This window comes from Sinocyclocheilus anshuiensis, unplaced genomic scaffold, assembly GCF_001515605.1.
Source record: "Sinocyclocheilus anshuiensis isolate Anshui unplaced genomic scaffold, SAMN03320099.WGS_v1.1 scaffold238, whole genome shotgun sequence".
Taxonomy (NCBI): Eukaryota; Metazoa; Chordata; class Actinopteri; order Cypriniformes; family Cyprinidae; genus Sinocyclocheilus; species Sinocyclocheilus anshuiensis.
The window spans coordinates 1,699,716-1,718,552 of NW_015547674.1; the positions used below are offsets into that span (position 1 = coordinate 1,699,716).

Here is an 18,837-nt window from a genome sequence, read left to right on the forward strand (position 1 = left end):
AATGTCCCGCTGCTAAAGTTCAGAGCAGCGCGCGGGCGGATACATGAACCTCAGCACAATAGTAGGCTAGGCTTTTTAGTGCCATGTAAAAAAAAAAGTATAAGATTATGAGATTAAAGTCGTAGCCTAATATTTTGAGAAAAAAAATCAAAACTACGAGAATAAAATCGTAGCAATACGAGAATAAAGTCGAGTTATTTTGAGAATAAAGTTAAAATTAGATCATTAAGTCGTAGCAATTACGATATTAAAGTTATAATATTTAGCAAATGGCCCTGATTGGGAGCACCGGGAGAAATTCCGGTGGTCTGGCAACTGATTTGAATATATGTGGGATTATTATCAGAAATCATACCATGCGTCATACTATAATAATATTTCACGTTTTTGAATTCGTTGTGCGCCAGCACCCAATAATAGCATTAAACTTTGTGCTTTTGGTACTTTTAATATAAAACAGAGTCTCAACTTTCAAATTCTGTGAGTTTTATAGCGAAATACAAACAATATGTCTTTCAATAATGTGTTTTTCACGCTCTTTAATGTGGCGTGACAGACCGACGTATTCGCCTCATTTTAAGCGGCATTTTATAATGAGACATTCGTTTAATTAAATTATAGTTTTTTATGCATTCTGATGTTCCTTCACGTTTATATAGGCCCACATTAAAGAGCGTGAAAATTTTCTTATTTATTTATTAACTATTGAGTGAGAAACTGCTGAATAAATCAATGCCAAAGATCGCTTTTCTTTTAAACGGAGTTTTGACACGCTATTACCGTAATGCACAGTATATGCGCGCACCAAAAAACAACGCGGGGCTAGAATGACCGTGTTTTTCAAAGTGGAGGCTGGCCTGACCGCAGTTCACTCTCTCTCTCTCAAGATGGCCATATTTGAGGAAAAATGTCGAGTAGTTCGCATCACTATTAGTTCGGTCATTTAACATTTCTATCGTAAGACAGTTGACTAATATAAAAATCCATTTTACCTCGCTCTCTTTCAATGTTAACTGACGCTTCGTGCTGTAAATTTTGCCATCGACGAGCGCTGTTGGCCCGTGGAAACAGACCAGGCTGAAAATGTCACTTTTAATGCGTTTTGTCTTTCTAACAACAAGACAGATTGGCCATTTCTAATTATTAAATTAATTCTAATTATTGACTTGTCCCCCTCAAAGTCTATGGTGGTTACGGCCGTGAATTATGACACATGATAATGATTTCTGATAATAATCCCTCATATATATTTAAATCAGTTGCTAGGCAACCGGAATTTCACAGGGCCATTTGCAAAATATTATAACTTTAATCTCGTAATTGCTACGATTTAATTCTCATAATTTTGACTTTATTCTCAAAATATTTTGATTTTATTCTCGTAATTTTTACTTTATTCTCAAAATATTTTGATTTTATTCTCGTAATTTTGATTTTATTCTCGTAATTTTGACTATTCTCAAAATATTTTGATTTTATTCTCGTAATTTTGACTTTATTCTCAAAATATTTTGATTTTATTCTCGTAATTTCGACTTTATTCTCAAAATATTTAGATTTTATTCTCGTAATTTTGACTTTATTCTCAAAATATTTAGATTTTATTCTCATAATTTCGACTTTATTCTCGTAATTTCGACTTTATTCTCGTAATTTTGACTTTATTCTCAAAATATTTAGATTTTATTCTCGTAATTTTGACTTTATTCTCGTAATTTTTACTTTATTCTCAAAATATTTTGATTTTATTCTCGTAATTTCGACTTTATTCTCAAAATATTTTGATTTTATTCTCGTAATTTTGACTTTATTCTCAAAATATTTTGACTTTATTCTTCGACTTTATTCTCGTAATTTTGACTTTATTCTCAAAATATTTTGATTTTTTTCTCGTAATTTTGACTTTATTCTCAAAATATTTTGATTTTATTCTCGTAATTTTTACTTTATTCTCAAAATATTTTGATTTTATTCTCGTAATTTTGATTTTATTCTCGTAATTTTGACTATTCTCAAAATATTTTGATTTTATTCTCGTAATTTTGACTTTATTCTCAAAATATTTTGATTTTATTCTCGTAATTTAGATTTTATTCTCGTAATTTTGACTATTCTCAAAATATTTTGATTTCATTCTCGTAATTTTGACTTTTTGTCTCAAAATATTTCGAATTTATTCTCGTATTGCTACAATTTTATTCTCGTAATTTTGACTTTTTTCCTCAGATGTCAAATAGACGTTTATCAGCTGTCTTTAAGATGTTTATTTAGAATGCATGTAAAACTGACATCTTAGAGACGTCTATCAGATGTTTGTACACAGCAGATGCTTTCCAGGTGAAGCGATCTTTTACAGACGCACGTGTGCTATCTGGGATGGCACTAAAACACCGTCGTAATACAGAAACGTCGTTTCTAGATAATATTTCTCCAGCAAAAACTCGGATTTCTCGACAAAGCATGCTTAGACATAAGCTCTATGAACAGCATTTGTGTGGGAGTTTGCTCAGTGTGAAGAGAGTGCATTTCATTCAGTTGCATCACAACCCTTCTGAGTTACTTGCATGTATCGAGCATAAATTACTGAGTTTAATGGTCATGACATGAATTAAAAAACCTTGGTTAATGAAGAAAAAAAATGACAAGGTTAATGAATAAATTGTAGATGAATTGTATATTTTACATTTTCAATATTTAAAAGGTATTTGTTTCTTATTTGTTTGTTTTGTTTCACAGGAAAAGCATGCCAAGACAACTGTGATAGCACCACAAAAAGACAAATAGCCTATGTCCAATGACTATATATTATAACAGAACAAAATACTTGTTATAACAAAACAAACACTAGAACAATTGCTGGAATGGAATGGATATTAATGATGAATGATGCTTTCTGAAAGATAAAGAAGGATGCTGTTTGCTGGCTGCTGGTGTAGTTACCGTAGCAAACCAGTAGGGGCTAAAGTGGCCATGCAACCTGTAAAACCCTTGGCCCCAAGAGAGAGCCGTGATGGTACAGAGTTCCCTAGTGGTCAGTGCACACTGGACACTGTAACAGACACTCTGCAAGACACCTGATTTATGTGTCAGTTACCTCTTCTTTCTTTCTTTCACTGCAGAATTTAAAAAAAAATAATTAGCATTTTAGGTTAAAATTTCCCCACCCTTTTAATTTCATCACCCTTTTGCCTTACCTCATCGTAAATAGTCCAGTGGAGTGACAGGCCAAATATTTAAAAGCTCAAATTATCCACATTGTAAGCAACTGTTTTTTTTTTTTTAACGTCCAAATATCACTTTTAAAATCATTCTGATGGTACTCTGACTTCTACTAAGGCGAATGGCTTCTGTTTCTGTCCCACTCTCCACCTAAACGTCTGTTCTGTGAGAATGTTATAGTTCGGTGAGCGGCTACGAAATTCCACTAAAAGGGCAGATTGCTTTACAGCAGGAACAAATGATCGTGTAACAGCTATCCAATGTAATGGTTTACGACAGAGAATTCCATGCAAAAAATACACAAAACTACATACAGTTGCTTTAATATGAGGTCATAAGAGCTTCAGATCCTCTAAGTCCTGTATGTTGGGAGGTTGGGCCTACATGGATCGGACTTGTTTGTTCAGCACATCCCACAGATGCTCGATTGGATTGAGATCTGGGGAATTTGGAGGCCAAGTCAACACCTCAAACTCGTTGTTGTGCTCCTCAAACCATTCCTGAACCATATTTGTTTTGTGGCAGGGCGCATTATCCTGCTGAGAGAGGCCACAGCCACCAGGGAATATCGTTTCCATGAAAGAGTGTACATGGTCTGCAACAATGCTTAGGTAGGTGGTAGGTGTCAAAGTAACATCCACATGGATGGCAGGACCCAAGGTTTTCCAGCAGACATCGCCCAAGGCATCACACTGCCTCCGCCGGCTTGCCTTCTTCCCATGTGTTCCCCAGGTCACCTTCTTCCATTGCTCCATGGTCCAGTTCTGATGCTCACATGCCCACTGTTGGCGCTTTCGGCAGTGGACAGGGGTCACCACTGTTCCTTCCTTGGACCACTTTTAATAGATACTGACCACTGCAGACCGGGAACACCCCACAAGAGCTGCAGTTTTGGAGATGCTCTGATCCAGTCGTCTAGCCATCACAATTTGGGCCTTGTCAAACTCGCTCAAACCCTTAAGCTTGCCCATTTTTCCTGTTTCTAACACATCGACATTGAGGACAAAATGTTCACTTGCTGCCTGATATATCACACCCACTAACAGCTGCCGTGATGAAGAGATAATCAGTGTTATTCACTTCACATGTCACTGGTCATAATGTTATGTTCAATCTATACTAGACCCAAGAAAAAAACAGAATGCATTCAAAAAAAAAAAAAGGTTCTTTAAAGGTTCTTTACATGATGGTTCTGTTTAGAACCAGAGTATCCTGAAGATCCCTTTTACGCTGAAAATGGTTCTTTGTGTTAGAGTTTAGGGCTTTATTCCTGCCTTTTTGTTTTTCAAATCTGTAACTATTAAAGCACCTCATTACTGATTTTCTGGAGCTCAGACTGACTGTCAACACACTCTCAACAGGTAAATGATTCTGATTCTTAAATTTAAATACAAAATAAACGTTAAAATTGTAACTGGTTTCCTAACAAACATGTTCTGTTTTCTTCTTAGTTGTTTTGGTCACGTAAGTGTGAGCAGCTCTGTTAAGCTGAGGATACTTCTCTCCTCTTCTCCACTAAGTAACATTAATTTATAATCCATATTCTTAGAATTTGTAAATTATTACTTGGGTTTATGCATAAACATACCCAGTCACAAAAAAATATTAAAGCTATGCCATGACTTTATATCATGTTTTACTTTTAAGATTGTGAAGGGCTCACATGATGTCCATTTTTTGCTACTTTTGGCCTTTGTGAACATAATGGTTTTTACATAAACAAATGGAAGAGACAAACTATAACTCTAAACTCATCTGTGTATTTCAGATGCATCACATCCCACAACATCATCTGCAGAGAAAAATAGCCACTTAATCACACCAAAATGATGGACTTAAGGCATCATAGAGGATTATGAAAATTCAGTATTTCACTGGAGCTTGGTCTTCATTTCACTATTTTCTGTTTCTATTTTGTTTTACTTCTTAAAGTAAAGTTTATTTATGTTCAATGTCAATTGACATTTATTAGTGTATTCTGCCAATAACTAGAGCACTGTCATTTTTGCTACAATTTCACATCATTAAAAACATTAAAATCATTAAACAACAAAACATGTTGTTCTTGTTTTTATGTAAAACCCTAATAGACGCTACAAGATATTGTACTACCAGGTAGATAGAGGGGTTAAAAAAAACAATATTAATAAATAATATATACAAATAAAATGAATACTAATATTATGATATAAATATACTAATATTAATGAAAATAAACCATCATTAAAAACACGATTAAGGTCCTATATAGCATTTTCAAAGCATGGTTCTTCATGGAACCCTATAAAAAGCTAATGTTACAAGCGAAGAACCCTTTTCTGGTAATGTTAAGAAGCATTTTTCTTAAAAATGTGTGTAGATACAGTATATCAAATTTGTGGTTTTGCTTACATTCCTTTACGTATAGTCTATTTAAGAGCTTTACACATTTGGAAGGGGGTGTGGGTCATTAAAGCCTCTTTTTGCTTGCATCAGCAGGATTGCAGTATGATTGGAGAGAGATGTAGAGCTATTTTATGGGAGAGAGTAAGGAACGAAACAGGTGCAGGCTTTCCAGGATACACACTGCAGATGCTGTCTAAAATCGAAAAGCAAAAGAAGATCCCTCCCCTCCTCGCACGACTATCCCAAAGGAAACCTTTCCACCGGCTTACAGCTCTGAGTACTGGGATCTTTAACATGGTTTTGTTCCATTTCGGCACAAAACGCTCGTGTTTGCACACACTTACACAACTCGTGTATCCATGTCCACACAGACTCCACATGGTTCCTTCTCACTGCATTATTGGATAAAGGGAGGGGGCAGGAATGAGGCAGCGCTCTTTGATGAGTGTGTTTTAAACATGCTTTTTCTCTGTTTTGAGAGACTGTGATGTGCATAGAATAAGGCGGCTTCGATGTCAACAGTATTAAGCATGTCAGGTCAGTTTTGTTATTCAAAAAACCTATTGTTTCAAACAGAAAATAGGGCCAGCCGAGAGAGACAGTGAAAAGGAAAAACTGAAGATATCAGCTTGGGAAAATCCCATCCTCCTCTGGCAGGCATTTACTGTATATGTCAAATGTTAGGCTATTTAGTTACATATGCACCACACTGCTAGTACAGTCTTAAAAAGAACGGTTCTTTATTGGCATCTATGGTTCCACGAAGAACCTTTAAGACCTATCCATCTCACAAAAGATTCTTTATCCACCTTATTTTTAACGTATAAGAACTGGCTTCCGGTGTCATTCGCTTCCATTTATTTTAGCTGTACCAAAAATATCTTACTTCTGCACTGCAAAATAAGGGGGTAGAGGAAAAAGGTTCTTTAGATTATTAAAACGTTCTTCACATGACGAAAAAATTTTAATTTCAGGAACTGTGCACCAAAAAGGTTCCTTGTGGAACCAAAAATGGTTCTTCATCACTGTGAAACCTTTATTATTAAGAGTGTATGCATATGGAATAAATTATTAATTTAAGTTAGATTAAATTATGTATTCAGTTCATTTGTAAAAGTCCATCCCAAACCCACTAGAGTGAATAACAAGCTGCTCTGTAGGTGTCCCGTGTTGCTGGTAAAGCCATATAGGTTTGCTACTGTAGGAACTGATTTATGAAGGTCCCAAAAATGGATGCAGCCCACCAGAAAGCTTCTGTGTCTGTCGCTCCATTTGTTTGTTAATTGCTGCAGGTGATGGGATGCCAGAGAGGATATAACACAAGAAGGTGCATGTAAGAGGGAAAAAGTGTGCACATTGAATTCCACAAGAGGAGTGGCGTGAGAGTGAGAGATCGACGTAAAAAAAGACGAGAATATTGGCATGTGTGTGTGCGTGTGTGTGAGAGAGAGAGGTGCGCAACACTGCAGCAGTATTCCTCTCAGTGAAGCCTTCTCAGGTCTGTCTTGCCTTACTAACTAGTGCTGCAGCGGAGGAGAGAGACAGAAGAGAGAGAGAGAGAGAGAGAGAGGGAGACGCGGCGCACACGCTCACTCCAGTGCTGCAGGACTGCATGAGAGGAACTGAGATAATATCCACACCACCAGCATCCATCACCGGAGCTACAGAGCCATCTCAGCCCGGCTGGTAACGGCACTATGGCACAAGCCGCCAAACATCTGCGCAAGAATAAGGATTTAGAGGCGCTCGCCGAGCAGGAGCGGAAGGAGAAAGAGGAGGAGAAGGCGAAGAAAAGGAGCCGCTCGCGGGATAAAAAGCGCAAGGTAGGGAAGAGAGATAAGTTGAGAGCGGATGAAGGGAGGGGAGGTATTAATGCTGGATAGCAGCAGGACACGCAGGGCCAGGCATCCGCTGGTGTTAACACGTGCATGGACAGGTGAGGTGCTTCCCCTCCTGAGGGTCCGCTGGCACAAAACAGCCCAACACCAGAGACTGTCAGAATCATCAGAGCTATACACAAATCAATGGTTTTTAGATTTGGCATATTTTCATATAAAAAAGATTTTAGGAATGTATTAAATAATTGAAACTGCATTTATTCTCTGCGTACTGTGATGGGCATAGCAAGTGAGAAGGTGCAGATATGTAATGTAGCCTACCTCTACTATTACAATTCAAAGAAGGCGACCTCGCAGGGTTATTGGGATAGTTCATCCAAAAATTACAATTCTGTCATCATTTAGGCTACTCATCCTCAAGTTGTTCCAAACATGTATGAATTTCTTCTTACATTTCATCAATCAAACAGTTGCTGGTTTCCATTGACTTCTATGGTTTTTTTTTCCCATGCTGTAGAAGTCATTAACTGTTTGGTTGCACACATTCTTCAAAATATCTTCTTTTGTGTTTAACAGAAGAAAGAAATTCATACAGGTTTGGAACAACTAGAGGGTGAGTAAGTGATGACAGAATTTTGTGCATAGAAAATAATACATGCATGTTCAATGTTCAATTAAATTAAAATCAGATTCAGTATTTTCTATATTATGTCATTCAAATGACATTCAATTTATATAATCTATAATGTGTCAGAACAGCAGGGAATGTGCAATAATGTATCGCTTTTAAACTAAACTACCTACAAATAGTACATCCATAAATGCATAGAAGTAGTTTGTTTCACGCAAAACAAGAGTCTCCTGTAACGATCTCATATGCATAGCAAATGTTTTTGCATAAAAATATGCAAATGTTTTTATAGCTTATATTTATTTAAAAAATAGCATATGAATTATTAAATGAAATGCTTAGGTATTAAATATAATGCATTAAATAAAATGCAGCCTATATTAAAAGTAATGCATGTCTACTATTATAGCTCAAAACAAGGAGACCTTACTGCTGGATCTAGGCAGACTTATGAGTTTGGCTCTTTAGTACACAGAGTACAGATACAGTATTGGTAGTCTTGTTCACTCAAAGAAGAGCACGAAACCAGTAGGATTAAAGGTTTTCGCTCTAAAAATCAAACAGTGCTTCACTGAGAAGCATTTTAGATTTGTGCGGTACAGCAAAAGGCGTTTACGTCAGTAGAGTTTGCTGCACTTTCATTTTGCTCATCTATATACATGGAGATATGCTGTTGTTTAGCTCTAACACTTAAACCATTTTCACTGCAGTTTCATATTACAGCAGCTTGCTGAGGAGGGTGCTTGTGTGCCCGGATCTGCGGTGGGACATCACTAATCCCTCTTTCTCCCTCGCTTATTTCCGGCTGTCAGCTTTCATTATGAGGTGTATGGTAAAAATAAAAAATGTGCAGAAGAATTTTAAGGAAAATATCTATAAGTAGTTAACATGCTGACAAATTGTTTTATGAATTCCAACCTCATATAACCAGCCATTCTGTACTTTATGGGACAGAATGTAAAGTGTCTAGAGTGTTTGATACCTTCAGTGAACGGTTTTCATTTCTTTTCCTTGCATCATTTTAATATTTATGGTTAGGCGTATCTCCATGCAGGATGCCTTAAATGTCATTTTGAATTGCAGCAATCAAATGCAATCTCTTCCAAAAGGTGTTAGTGGGTTTTCTCCAAAAAATGAAGTCTCATCAAGGACTGTATTATTTTGAGGATATCTTGTGTTACTTACAGTACATCATTTCCCAGCAAATTCTTCTTAAACAAGGCTATTGAAATCCTGTGCGCTATCCTCTCTCATACTCACACACCTCTTGTGATTGATTCGAGAATCTGTGTTTTTAAAGTGGCTTGTACACTGATGCAATATCTACAATGATATTGTATCTGAGAGAAATGGCTTCAAAGGGGTTTTTAAATGTCAATTTTCACAGTTTTCTCTGAATCTGAGTATAGCTGTGCCAAACCCATCAGATACAGGTGAGATCATGGTCTTAAAAGCAAATTTCAGTCATAATACATTGTTGTTGTTTTTTTGTGGTTCTGTGCAGTTTGCTATAATATCGTGCTTTAAAAACCTAGAAATACACTCATTCTCTCACACTAATACACATATATGCATTATATTCAGTTATAATATTCAAAGCCTGTCTTGTTCTTGATCTTCATTTTTTTTTTTGTGCTGAGCCAGCACTTTTGCGATTCTTCTTTCCATGCTATTTAAGCATGATTTATATGCTACGTGATGGAGAATTATTGCTTTGTGCTTCCCTTGGGCAAGACATTTTCAACATGTATTTGTCTTGTCTATCACTGTATAGACTGTACCTCTTTAGTCTTCCACCAACAGTGGTGCATATTTTATTGCAACATGTACAATTCACACACACACACACACACACACAAATTTAATGCAATCATGGTGAAATTTTCTAATGCAAACATGCATGTTTTTTTGTATTATTTATATGCTTTTTATTTATATATATTTTTACATTTTTCTTTTTGGTTTAGGATGACAAGTGTTGAAATCAAAATGCTGTCAGTGTTATTTATTATTAATTTTTTGGATTGCATTTGTTGATGCAACTTCTTTTATGAACCAGTGTGGTTGAGTCCAGTTAGCCAGCTGGCTTCTCACAGTACTGTAGATCACATTTCATTTTTGACAGTTGCCAGCTAACAATTAACTTTATTGAACTTCAGGATTGTAAATGATGTATGAAGTCGGATGTTGCAACTGGCTGTGCATTGGAGCGCATTGCTGTATATGCAGTGTATGTTGCTTTTCAGACATACAGTGTTCTGGCAAACTCCTGTTGTCAGCTTAGAGTGAACACTGGACAAAATTTGCAGCAAGTTTCTATTTTCCAATAGAAATTAGCTTTATGGTAAACTGTTTGCAGCAGATTTGCCCCAAATTAAGCGTATGTTGCCTTAAATAACATTTTTAGAAGGGCAGCTCTTTGAAGGCAATTGTTTTTGGGACAGATCCAGCTTAAATTAGCTGTTAAAAAAACTGTTGATTTCATTAACATCTGGGCACATTCTTGCATAGAGTAGTCGATGCTTGCTGGCACATGAAATGTGTAACTTTCGTGCCAAAATTGGCACCAAAATAATGACTTTCAAGAGGTTTCTCAAAATCGGAGTCAATTATTTTATTTTTTTTGCGCTTTTCACAATGCACATAATTTCAAAGCAACTTTACAGAAAGTCACACTGTTATAATGACTTAATGCTTTAACATAGAGCAGATTTTAGGGCTGGGCGATACAGTATGGTGATACATAACAATTGTACATAACAAAAAATAAATTATCCTCCGGATTTAAATTTAGCTATACTGTGTTTATTCTTTTGTGTAGCAGATTTATCAGTGCCACAGTCTTTTTGGCACACCCCATGTCATTCGAATGCAATTAAAAGTTATAAAATATTATCGAAACACTTCTAAACCATCTCAAACTCACACCATTGGTTGAACAAAAGCGTGTCCAATCAGACAGCTCAATTAAATAGAGCAATGCTTTGAAAGTGCCACAGAGATTGTTCAAGAAGTCAACCTACAGAAAAAAAGGTACAAAAGCTGTCACCGTGCCGGTACCTTTTCAAAAGGCACACCTTTGTACCTTATTTACTCCTAAAGGGTGCATTTTGGTAACTTAAATTTATATTTCAATGCCTAAAGTGTACATAGTAATACCTAAATGGTACATATTAGTACCTTTTGCAAGGGTACTGCCCCAGTGACAGCTTTTGTACCTTTTTTTCTGGGAGCGTTCAATGGCATACTTACAGTTGTCTCTGCACATTAAAAATTGCAACTTAAGTCAGAGTCAAATCCCTAGTGTTCTTATACTTGCCAGGCAAAGAGAAAAGAGATTTTTAACCTTTTGAATCTTTAACAGATTATTTTCATTGCAATCAGCCTCATCTCAGTCTTCTCAGCGTTTATAGATGTAGATTTGGTTTGCATTTTATCAAGACTTCATCTAAACTCATAGTGAAATTGTTTAGATGTTTTGCAGGAATGATGATTCAGCTCGTGACATTTACCACTTCTCAGTGTGTGGTTCTCTTCATGCCACTGAACTAGTTGAGCAGCATAGACAATTCCAGAAGACCTCAGTGCTGAGCTAAGCATCCCAATCATCAATTCTGAAGCAGATAATGCTTACTGCAGCTGATGGACTTGTCAATAATATGTAGCTTAAATACTATCATGTGCTGATTACTATATCTGGATAGATGGATAGACAGAATAATAAATTAATTAATTCACCCACCTTCCTCCTTAATTGGACCAGATCACTACTGCATGCAGTGCAGTAAAAATACTTTATTTGGACAGTATTGATAGGTGAAGTTGATATGTTTTAACGAATAACAATGACTTTGACAAAAGAACATGAAATAAACTACATTTAGAAGCTGGTATTGAACTAACTTCATGACCATAAAAAAGTATGTTTTATATAGTATGAGTCGCAGGGCATCACTCACAAGTCTCTGTACGCATGTTTGGTCCATGCATGTGCTGGACTGTGAGTCTGTACTGTATGTGTATGCGTTTTTATGAGAAAGAGCGGGAGAAAGAAAGTGTGATTTTCATAGACAATAGAACATACTTTTGTGTGGAAAACATGGAATTAGTTTGTCGTATTGTTTGTTATATTTATTTGCTTGGTTAATGTCTTTTCGAGTTCTGGTTCTTTTGCTGTTGTAGGTTATTTCTCTTTATTGTAATTGGGTGGGTCCCCCCAGAATGTGCAAGCATATGCACTAGAATAAATCCGGCCCTGAGTGTAGCAGTCATGAGTCATGATACGTTTGGGCATGAGGTTGCGGGTTCGCACACTCATTTCAAAATTATATAAAATATCCATGGTTAGATTTAATTTGCAATTTGGATTATTTTAATAAGATAGATGCAATTGCAACTATCTCTCAAGTGCTTCTTTTATGAGGAACACCACTTTCTCAGATGATGCAGTGAAGCAACCCCTGCATTGAGTGAATAATCGATTCTCGAGCCATCGATATCAACCAATTCAGCACTAGCGCCATAGACAGCACCTGGTAACGTCGCACGTAAGAACGTATACCTTAAAGTCCCCATGAAATCAAAATTAAAGTTTTTTGGGTGTTAATATCAATATGTTAGTCTTAAGGTTATCTATAAGGCCGTGTGCTCCAAAACAGTGACAAAATTCGCATTTAGAAGATATAAGCATTCAAAGCTTGCAGTTCGTCACTTCCGCCAAAACGGCTCAACGTTTTTTTTTTGACGTCACATCGTACTTCAGCTTCTCATCAAACTTTCTGTCCAATCAAATGCTCTCTAGAATCCAAAGCCCCGCCCCCTACACTATAAAATAGACGCTGTATTTACCTCCAACTCTCTTTGCAGAACACAATCCCTGTTCCCTGCATCTCCCTCCTGCATAATCAGTTTTTAATTTTTCTCCTTGTAGCTGGAAATCAGCTCACAGACAATTTGCAGGCTATATATATATTTTTTTTAATAATTCAGTCTTGCTCGAGAACTCCGGTCTGACGCACGCGGGTTCTCGCGTTAGTTCCTTATCACTTCTCGCATGTGTTTTGTTGTGAAACGTAGTTTGCGGACCAGACAGAGCTGTCGGCGATTCTTCCTATTGTGAAGTCATGCAGTGTGTAACCTCATGTCGCCGATCCATCGTGCAATGTGAACACAGCAGCAACTGAATGCTACCCCAGATAGTCGTGCAGTGTGAAAACCACGGTGACCCGACGACTTTGAAAATCGTGCCTTTAAGCAACCTACTAAGGTATAGTTCGTTGAACACACCTAGCAAAGGTAAACCTTTAGAGTCTTTGTAGCGCGCTAAGAGTCTACGTTATCGGGAAATGCACCACAGATTTTTGCAGTCTTTTCTAATAGAGCTGCCTGAAAATCGTTTGGGACTTCCATGCATGCATAGATAGATAGATAGACTAATTGATTGATTAGTGGTGCACAGCTTCTATATATCAGTGTTGATTGCCGGTTTGTGTCACTCTGTTAGTGGTCCAGTGGGAGTCCTGCTTGGCCTGCAGACACATGACTCAGCACATTGTGAGCATCACTCACTCATATTTATAGCTGAGTGCAGGCCTCTTTCAAACGCCACCTTTACCACCCGTTTTAACTGAGTGAAGGGTGTGTGTGGGTCGGGGTTGTGCGTATGTGTGTGTGTTCATGAGAAAGAGAAAGTATCAATGATTGTATCAGAATGGAAATGGAAGAGATTGAGTTTATTCACTCAGATAAAAAAAAAAAAAGAGGTAACACTTTACAGTAAGGTTTTAGGTCACACTATATTTCAGGGTCCAAGTCTCACTATTAACTAAGAGTTTTCCCTCAATAACCTCCTAATTTGCTGCTTATTAATAGTTAGTAAGGTAGTTGTTAGGTTTAGGTTTGGGAGTAAAATATGCTCATGCAGAATAAGACATTAATATGTGCTTTATACGTACTAATAAACAGACATTATGCTAGTAATATGCATGCTAGTAAGCAACTAGTTAAACTAACGTGTAACCAGGTTAGATTTTTTTAACATTAGTTACCACGAACTAAGAATGAACAATACTTCTACAGCATTTATTAATCTTAATTAACCTCAACATTTACTAATACATTTTTAAAATCAAAAGTTGTATCTGTTAAAACTAGTTAATACACTGTGAACTAACAGGAACATGAACATTTTTAACAAAGGTTGATATATGCAGTAATATGTTAGTCATTGTTAGTTAATGGATTAACTAATGTTAACAAATAAGACCTTATTGTAAAGTGTTACCACAAAACAAAACACTTTACAATAAGGTCCTATTAGTTAATGCATTAACTAAAATGAACTATTAAATTAATATGTTTTATTAGTCTTTGTTTTGGTTTTTATTAATTAATTAGTATTTATTCATCTTTGTTAAAGTTAGTTAATAAATATAACTGTTCATTGTTAGTTCATGCCAGCTCAGGAATATTATATAATGTTAACAGATACAACTTTTTTTTAAATACTGTATTATCGAGTGTTGAAATTAACATTAAGATTAATAAATGCTTTAGAATATTTGGTACACTTTATATTAGGGAACACATATTCACTGTTAAGTAGTATTCCCTCCATAAACTCCTAAAAAACAACAAAAGGCACAAACATAGCATTTCAGCTCAAAAACGGTAACTCGTCATCTATTCACTCTCCATATGACTGAAATGAAGTTGGCATTGTCGTTGTCTTGCCTTTCTCTCTCTGTGCATTCAAGATACATTAACGATATGTAATAATTGTGGTTTGAATACAGAGGTGTTGCATGTTTTGCATATGGAGGCGGCATATATGAAGAAAAAGGTGGAAGAGAGACACTGCACACAAACTTCTTTGATTCTTGTGGTGTTTCATGAATACACCAAATCTGAATCTTTAAAAGATTTGCATCGAGAATTCAAGGCAAGGCAGTATTATCAATAAAAAACAACCTTGGTCTATTCCTCTTACTAAGCTATATTTTGAAAGTAGTTGGTTTTCATGTTAAGGTGAACTGTACCTTTAAGAAAAGCAGTTTCCTTGTTCAAAACACACACCATCATACTGAATCAGTTAAATACCAGAGAAATGTAATCAAAGCTCAGTATGGCAGATGTCAGGGGGAAACGGTTTCTGTGATTGCTTGGATCTGATCTTGACGTCACGTAGGATTATTGGTTTTCTGATGTTATACTTTCCTCTGGAAGGCCTTAATGCACTTCAGAATTGATCTGAGAATATATGATTCGGCTTTCATTTTAATTCACTTTTTATTGATATTATTCCTGCGGTACATGTTTGTTTCAGCACAGTCTTCACATAAATAACCATATCTAATATATTGTGTGTTTATATTATATACATTGCTGATCAGATGGGGGAGTGTTCTGTGAAACCAGTCATTATTTTTGCTTCATTATTCTATTTTGTGACAACAGTGGTGAAAATATCTCACCATTAAATTGATGATTCAACCAAAAATGAAAATTCTGGCAATAATTATGGACTCTCATGCCGTCTCAAACCATAATGCATTTTTTGGTTACACTTTATTTCGATAGTCCACTTTGGACATTCTACTAACTATAAGTAACTTTGTAACTACATGTCAACTACATGTCAACTAATTCTCATTAATTTGCATCTACATGTCTACTAACTCTCAGAGTAGACGGTTAGGGTAGGTTTAGGGTTTGTAGAATAAGTTGACAAAGAAAGTGTTAGAAGATATTAAGCAGACAGCCTACTAATACTCTACTAACTGCTAGCTGACATGTAGTTGCAAAGTTACTTACTGTTAATAGAATGTCTAAAGTGGACGATCGAAATAAAGTGTTACCCATTTTTTTAAAGACACAAATTAAGTTTTTAATAAAACCTGAGAGATTTCTGTGCCTTTACTGAAAGTCGGTTACACCGCAGCTCTGAATATTTTAAAGTTCATAAAGAGATTGTAAAGGAAATCCTAATGAATTAATTGGTTTAATCCAAGTCTTAACTGAACAGTCACAATCGCTTTATATGATAAACACTTTCATTATAAACACTGATCAATGCACATACACAGAGCACATCAACTATGGTAAAGCAAAGATCATTCATACTTGTTTGATGCACGAGAACAAACCTCATTAGTTCTGCAGCACATTTGAGCATCTCAAGACTTTAAACTGCTCCATTCATATAGATGACTATTACAATGTTTTCATGAACTATTTGAAGCATGAAAGTTTTTTATTATTATTATTGTAATAGACTTTCAATGGAGGGACAGAAATCTCTCAGGTTTCATGAAAAATATATTTATTTGTGATTTGAAGATGAATGAAAATCTTACGGGTTTGGAACAAATGGTGAGTAAATGATGACAGAAATTTATTTTTTAAGAACTATCTCTTTAAGGTAAACTTAGTTTTATTTTGAAGGTCCAGTTCTTACTATTAACTAATCATTAACTACAACGTTTGCCTCAATAAACTCCTAATTTGCTGTTAAGGTAGTTGTTAAATGTAGGTATTGGGTAGGATTAGGGATGTAGAATATGGTCATGCAGAATATGTGATTTATAATTATAAGTACTAATAAACAGCCAATATACTAGTAATATGCATACTAATAAGCAACTTGTTAATAGTTAGAATTGCTCCCTATACTAAAGTGTTACCCTTAGTTGTTCATTAAATTGACGTGTATTTTTTTTACAGTATTTTTATAATAAATTTAGCTGTTATGTTGATAATGTCAACCTAATTGAGATTCATTCCTTCAAACCTCCTCCTCCTTTTTTTTTTTTTTTAGAAATTACATCATAGAATAGATATATATTTTAAAATATATGAAGTAGCTTTAGTGTACTGAGCTACTTTTAGCTTGTAGTATAAGAGCTGCATTTTTAGAAGAGCAGCTACTTGAAATTATGAGTAGCTTGTAAGGCAAGGCCCTTTTGTAAAGTAGCTTCATTAACATTGTCTGGATCCACTTTTATATGGTACATCATGACAATTTCACCCATGTCTTCTTGTATCCGTCTCTCTCTCAACCCCCTCTGACTCCATCTGCCAGGGAGTGATAATCCCTCCTTAGAAATGGTATTCTGATATGCCAGTCCTTTCATAAAGCTCTGCATTAAGAACACAGAGATTAGACTGGCCAAAACAGATTGTCATGGATCTGACGCTAACGGGAGAAGGCATGGTGGAGGAGGGGAGCGGGGAATAATGCTACGACTAGTGTGAAGAATTCATCATTCAGTGCTTTATTCTGACCACAATGCTGTATTTTTTTGTTAATGTCATGTCATTGTTAATGTATAGTGAAACTTTAGAACTGGTGGCTTAAGTTGCTTTACTGTAAAGCCCAAAGTATACTTCAGGTTTAATGCAAAAGCTTAGCTCTTGCATACAGCTAAACACACTGCCTTTCAAAGTATACTGCATTTGATAGCATATGCAAACCATAAACTGTAAAAAAAGATGGATGATCTCCTCTTCCTTCCACTGTAGAAAAATTAAGCCGGAATGTCCCAGAAATAGCCGCTGTCTTCTTACGCTGATGATGCCATTTGGAGACTGTGCAGTAGACCAATTTCAGTGTTTGCAAACAGTGATGACGTTTTTGTGGGCGGAGCCTATCTGGTGGCAGAAAATGACAGTTTTAATGTAGCAGTCTATTCAAGCCATGGAATAAAATAATAACATAATAACAAATGTAATTTTGAGTTTATATTTCAAAATTTGGACTTTTTTCTTGCAATTCCGAGATTATATCACACAATTCTGGTAAGAAAAATCAACTCGTCATTCTTTCTTTTTAGTTTATAATCCCACACTTTTGGCTTTTTTTTCCTCAGAATTGACAAACTCGCAATTGTTGACTTGAATAAAGTTATAAAGTCTGAACTAGGAGATATAAACTTGCATTAGCAAGAAAAAAAGTCAGAATTGTGAGATAAAATAGGTAAATGTTATGTAAAATGTTATAGGTTTAAATAGTATTTCATGCATGTATTTCAACTGTAGGGCTAATACAATATGTCCCCTATATGAATATTATATAGACCTATTCTTTAAATCAAATTTATGCTTTAAAAGTAGGGTAATCATAGCAGGTTTCATCCATAGTCTGTCTGTTTAAACGTCTGCGTTTAGCTTCAAATGGCGTCTTTGACGACAGTGTTATATAAAAATTATTTGCATTCCAATTCTGACATCCATTTTTTCTCTTATTCTATGGATTTTACCCGTTTCCCTCCACTTGTTCCCAGTGTTTTTCTGCCACCACTATGCGCGTGCAGTTCCAAGTGACGTAACTGTGACGTCTACTCCAAATTGGTCTATCTAGGTCCCACCTCAAAATTCAGATTCAATCGCAAGCATACAATTATGACATCAATTATGGTTTTTATAGCATCAAATAACGAACTAAAAGCAAACTTATTCGGGAAAAAAACCCAAAACGAACACTTGAACATACATCAGCGTCATAAGAACTACCCAAATTGATGAAAACCATCTTTGGGAAAAATTTATTTGAAGTGCAACCTGATCTCATGACGAAAACCTGGGGGAACTGTTATGTACCAATAAGTACATATTTCTGCAGTTTCCAACATAAATTAACACTAGAGGCAGTAAAACAGCAAGCATTTTTAATTGTTTTCGTACACAATTTTGGACTTTGCGTCGCTTAACCATCTCCATATGTTTCGCTTTCTGGATGTAACAAGCTTGCTCGGTATGTTGTGTCTC

At 35.8% G+C, this 18,837-nt stretch overlaps 1 protein-coding gene across 5 annotated transcripts in view; it reads left to right on the plus strand.

Moving 5' to 3' along the window:
- Positions 1-7,153: 7,153 nt before the first annotated feature.
- The window catches only part of LOC107702961 (ankyrin-1-like), a 149,477-nt gene continuing 137,793 nt past the window's right edge, over positions 7,154-18,837 (plus strand). For all 5 annotated transcript variants that reach the window (XM_016505430.1, XM_016505431.1, XM_016505433.1 and 2 more), the window contains exon 1: positions 7,154-7,427. In XM_016505430.1, coding sequence (XP_016360916.1) covers positions 7,302-7,427 — 126 coding nt within the window. In that variant the 5' untranslated portion in view covers positions 7,154-7,301. The remainder of the gene's footprint in view (positions 7,428-18,837) is intronic.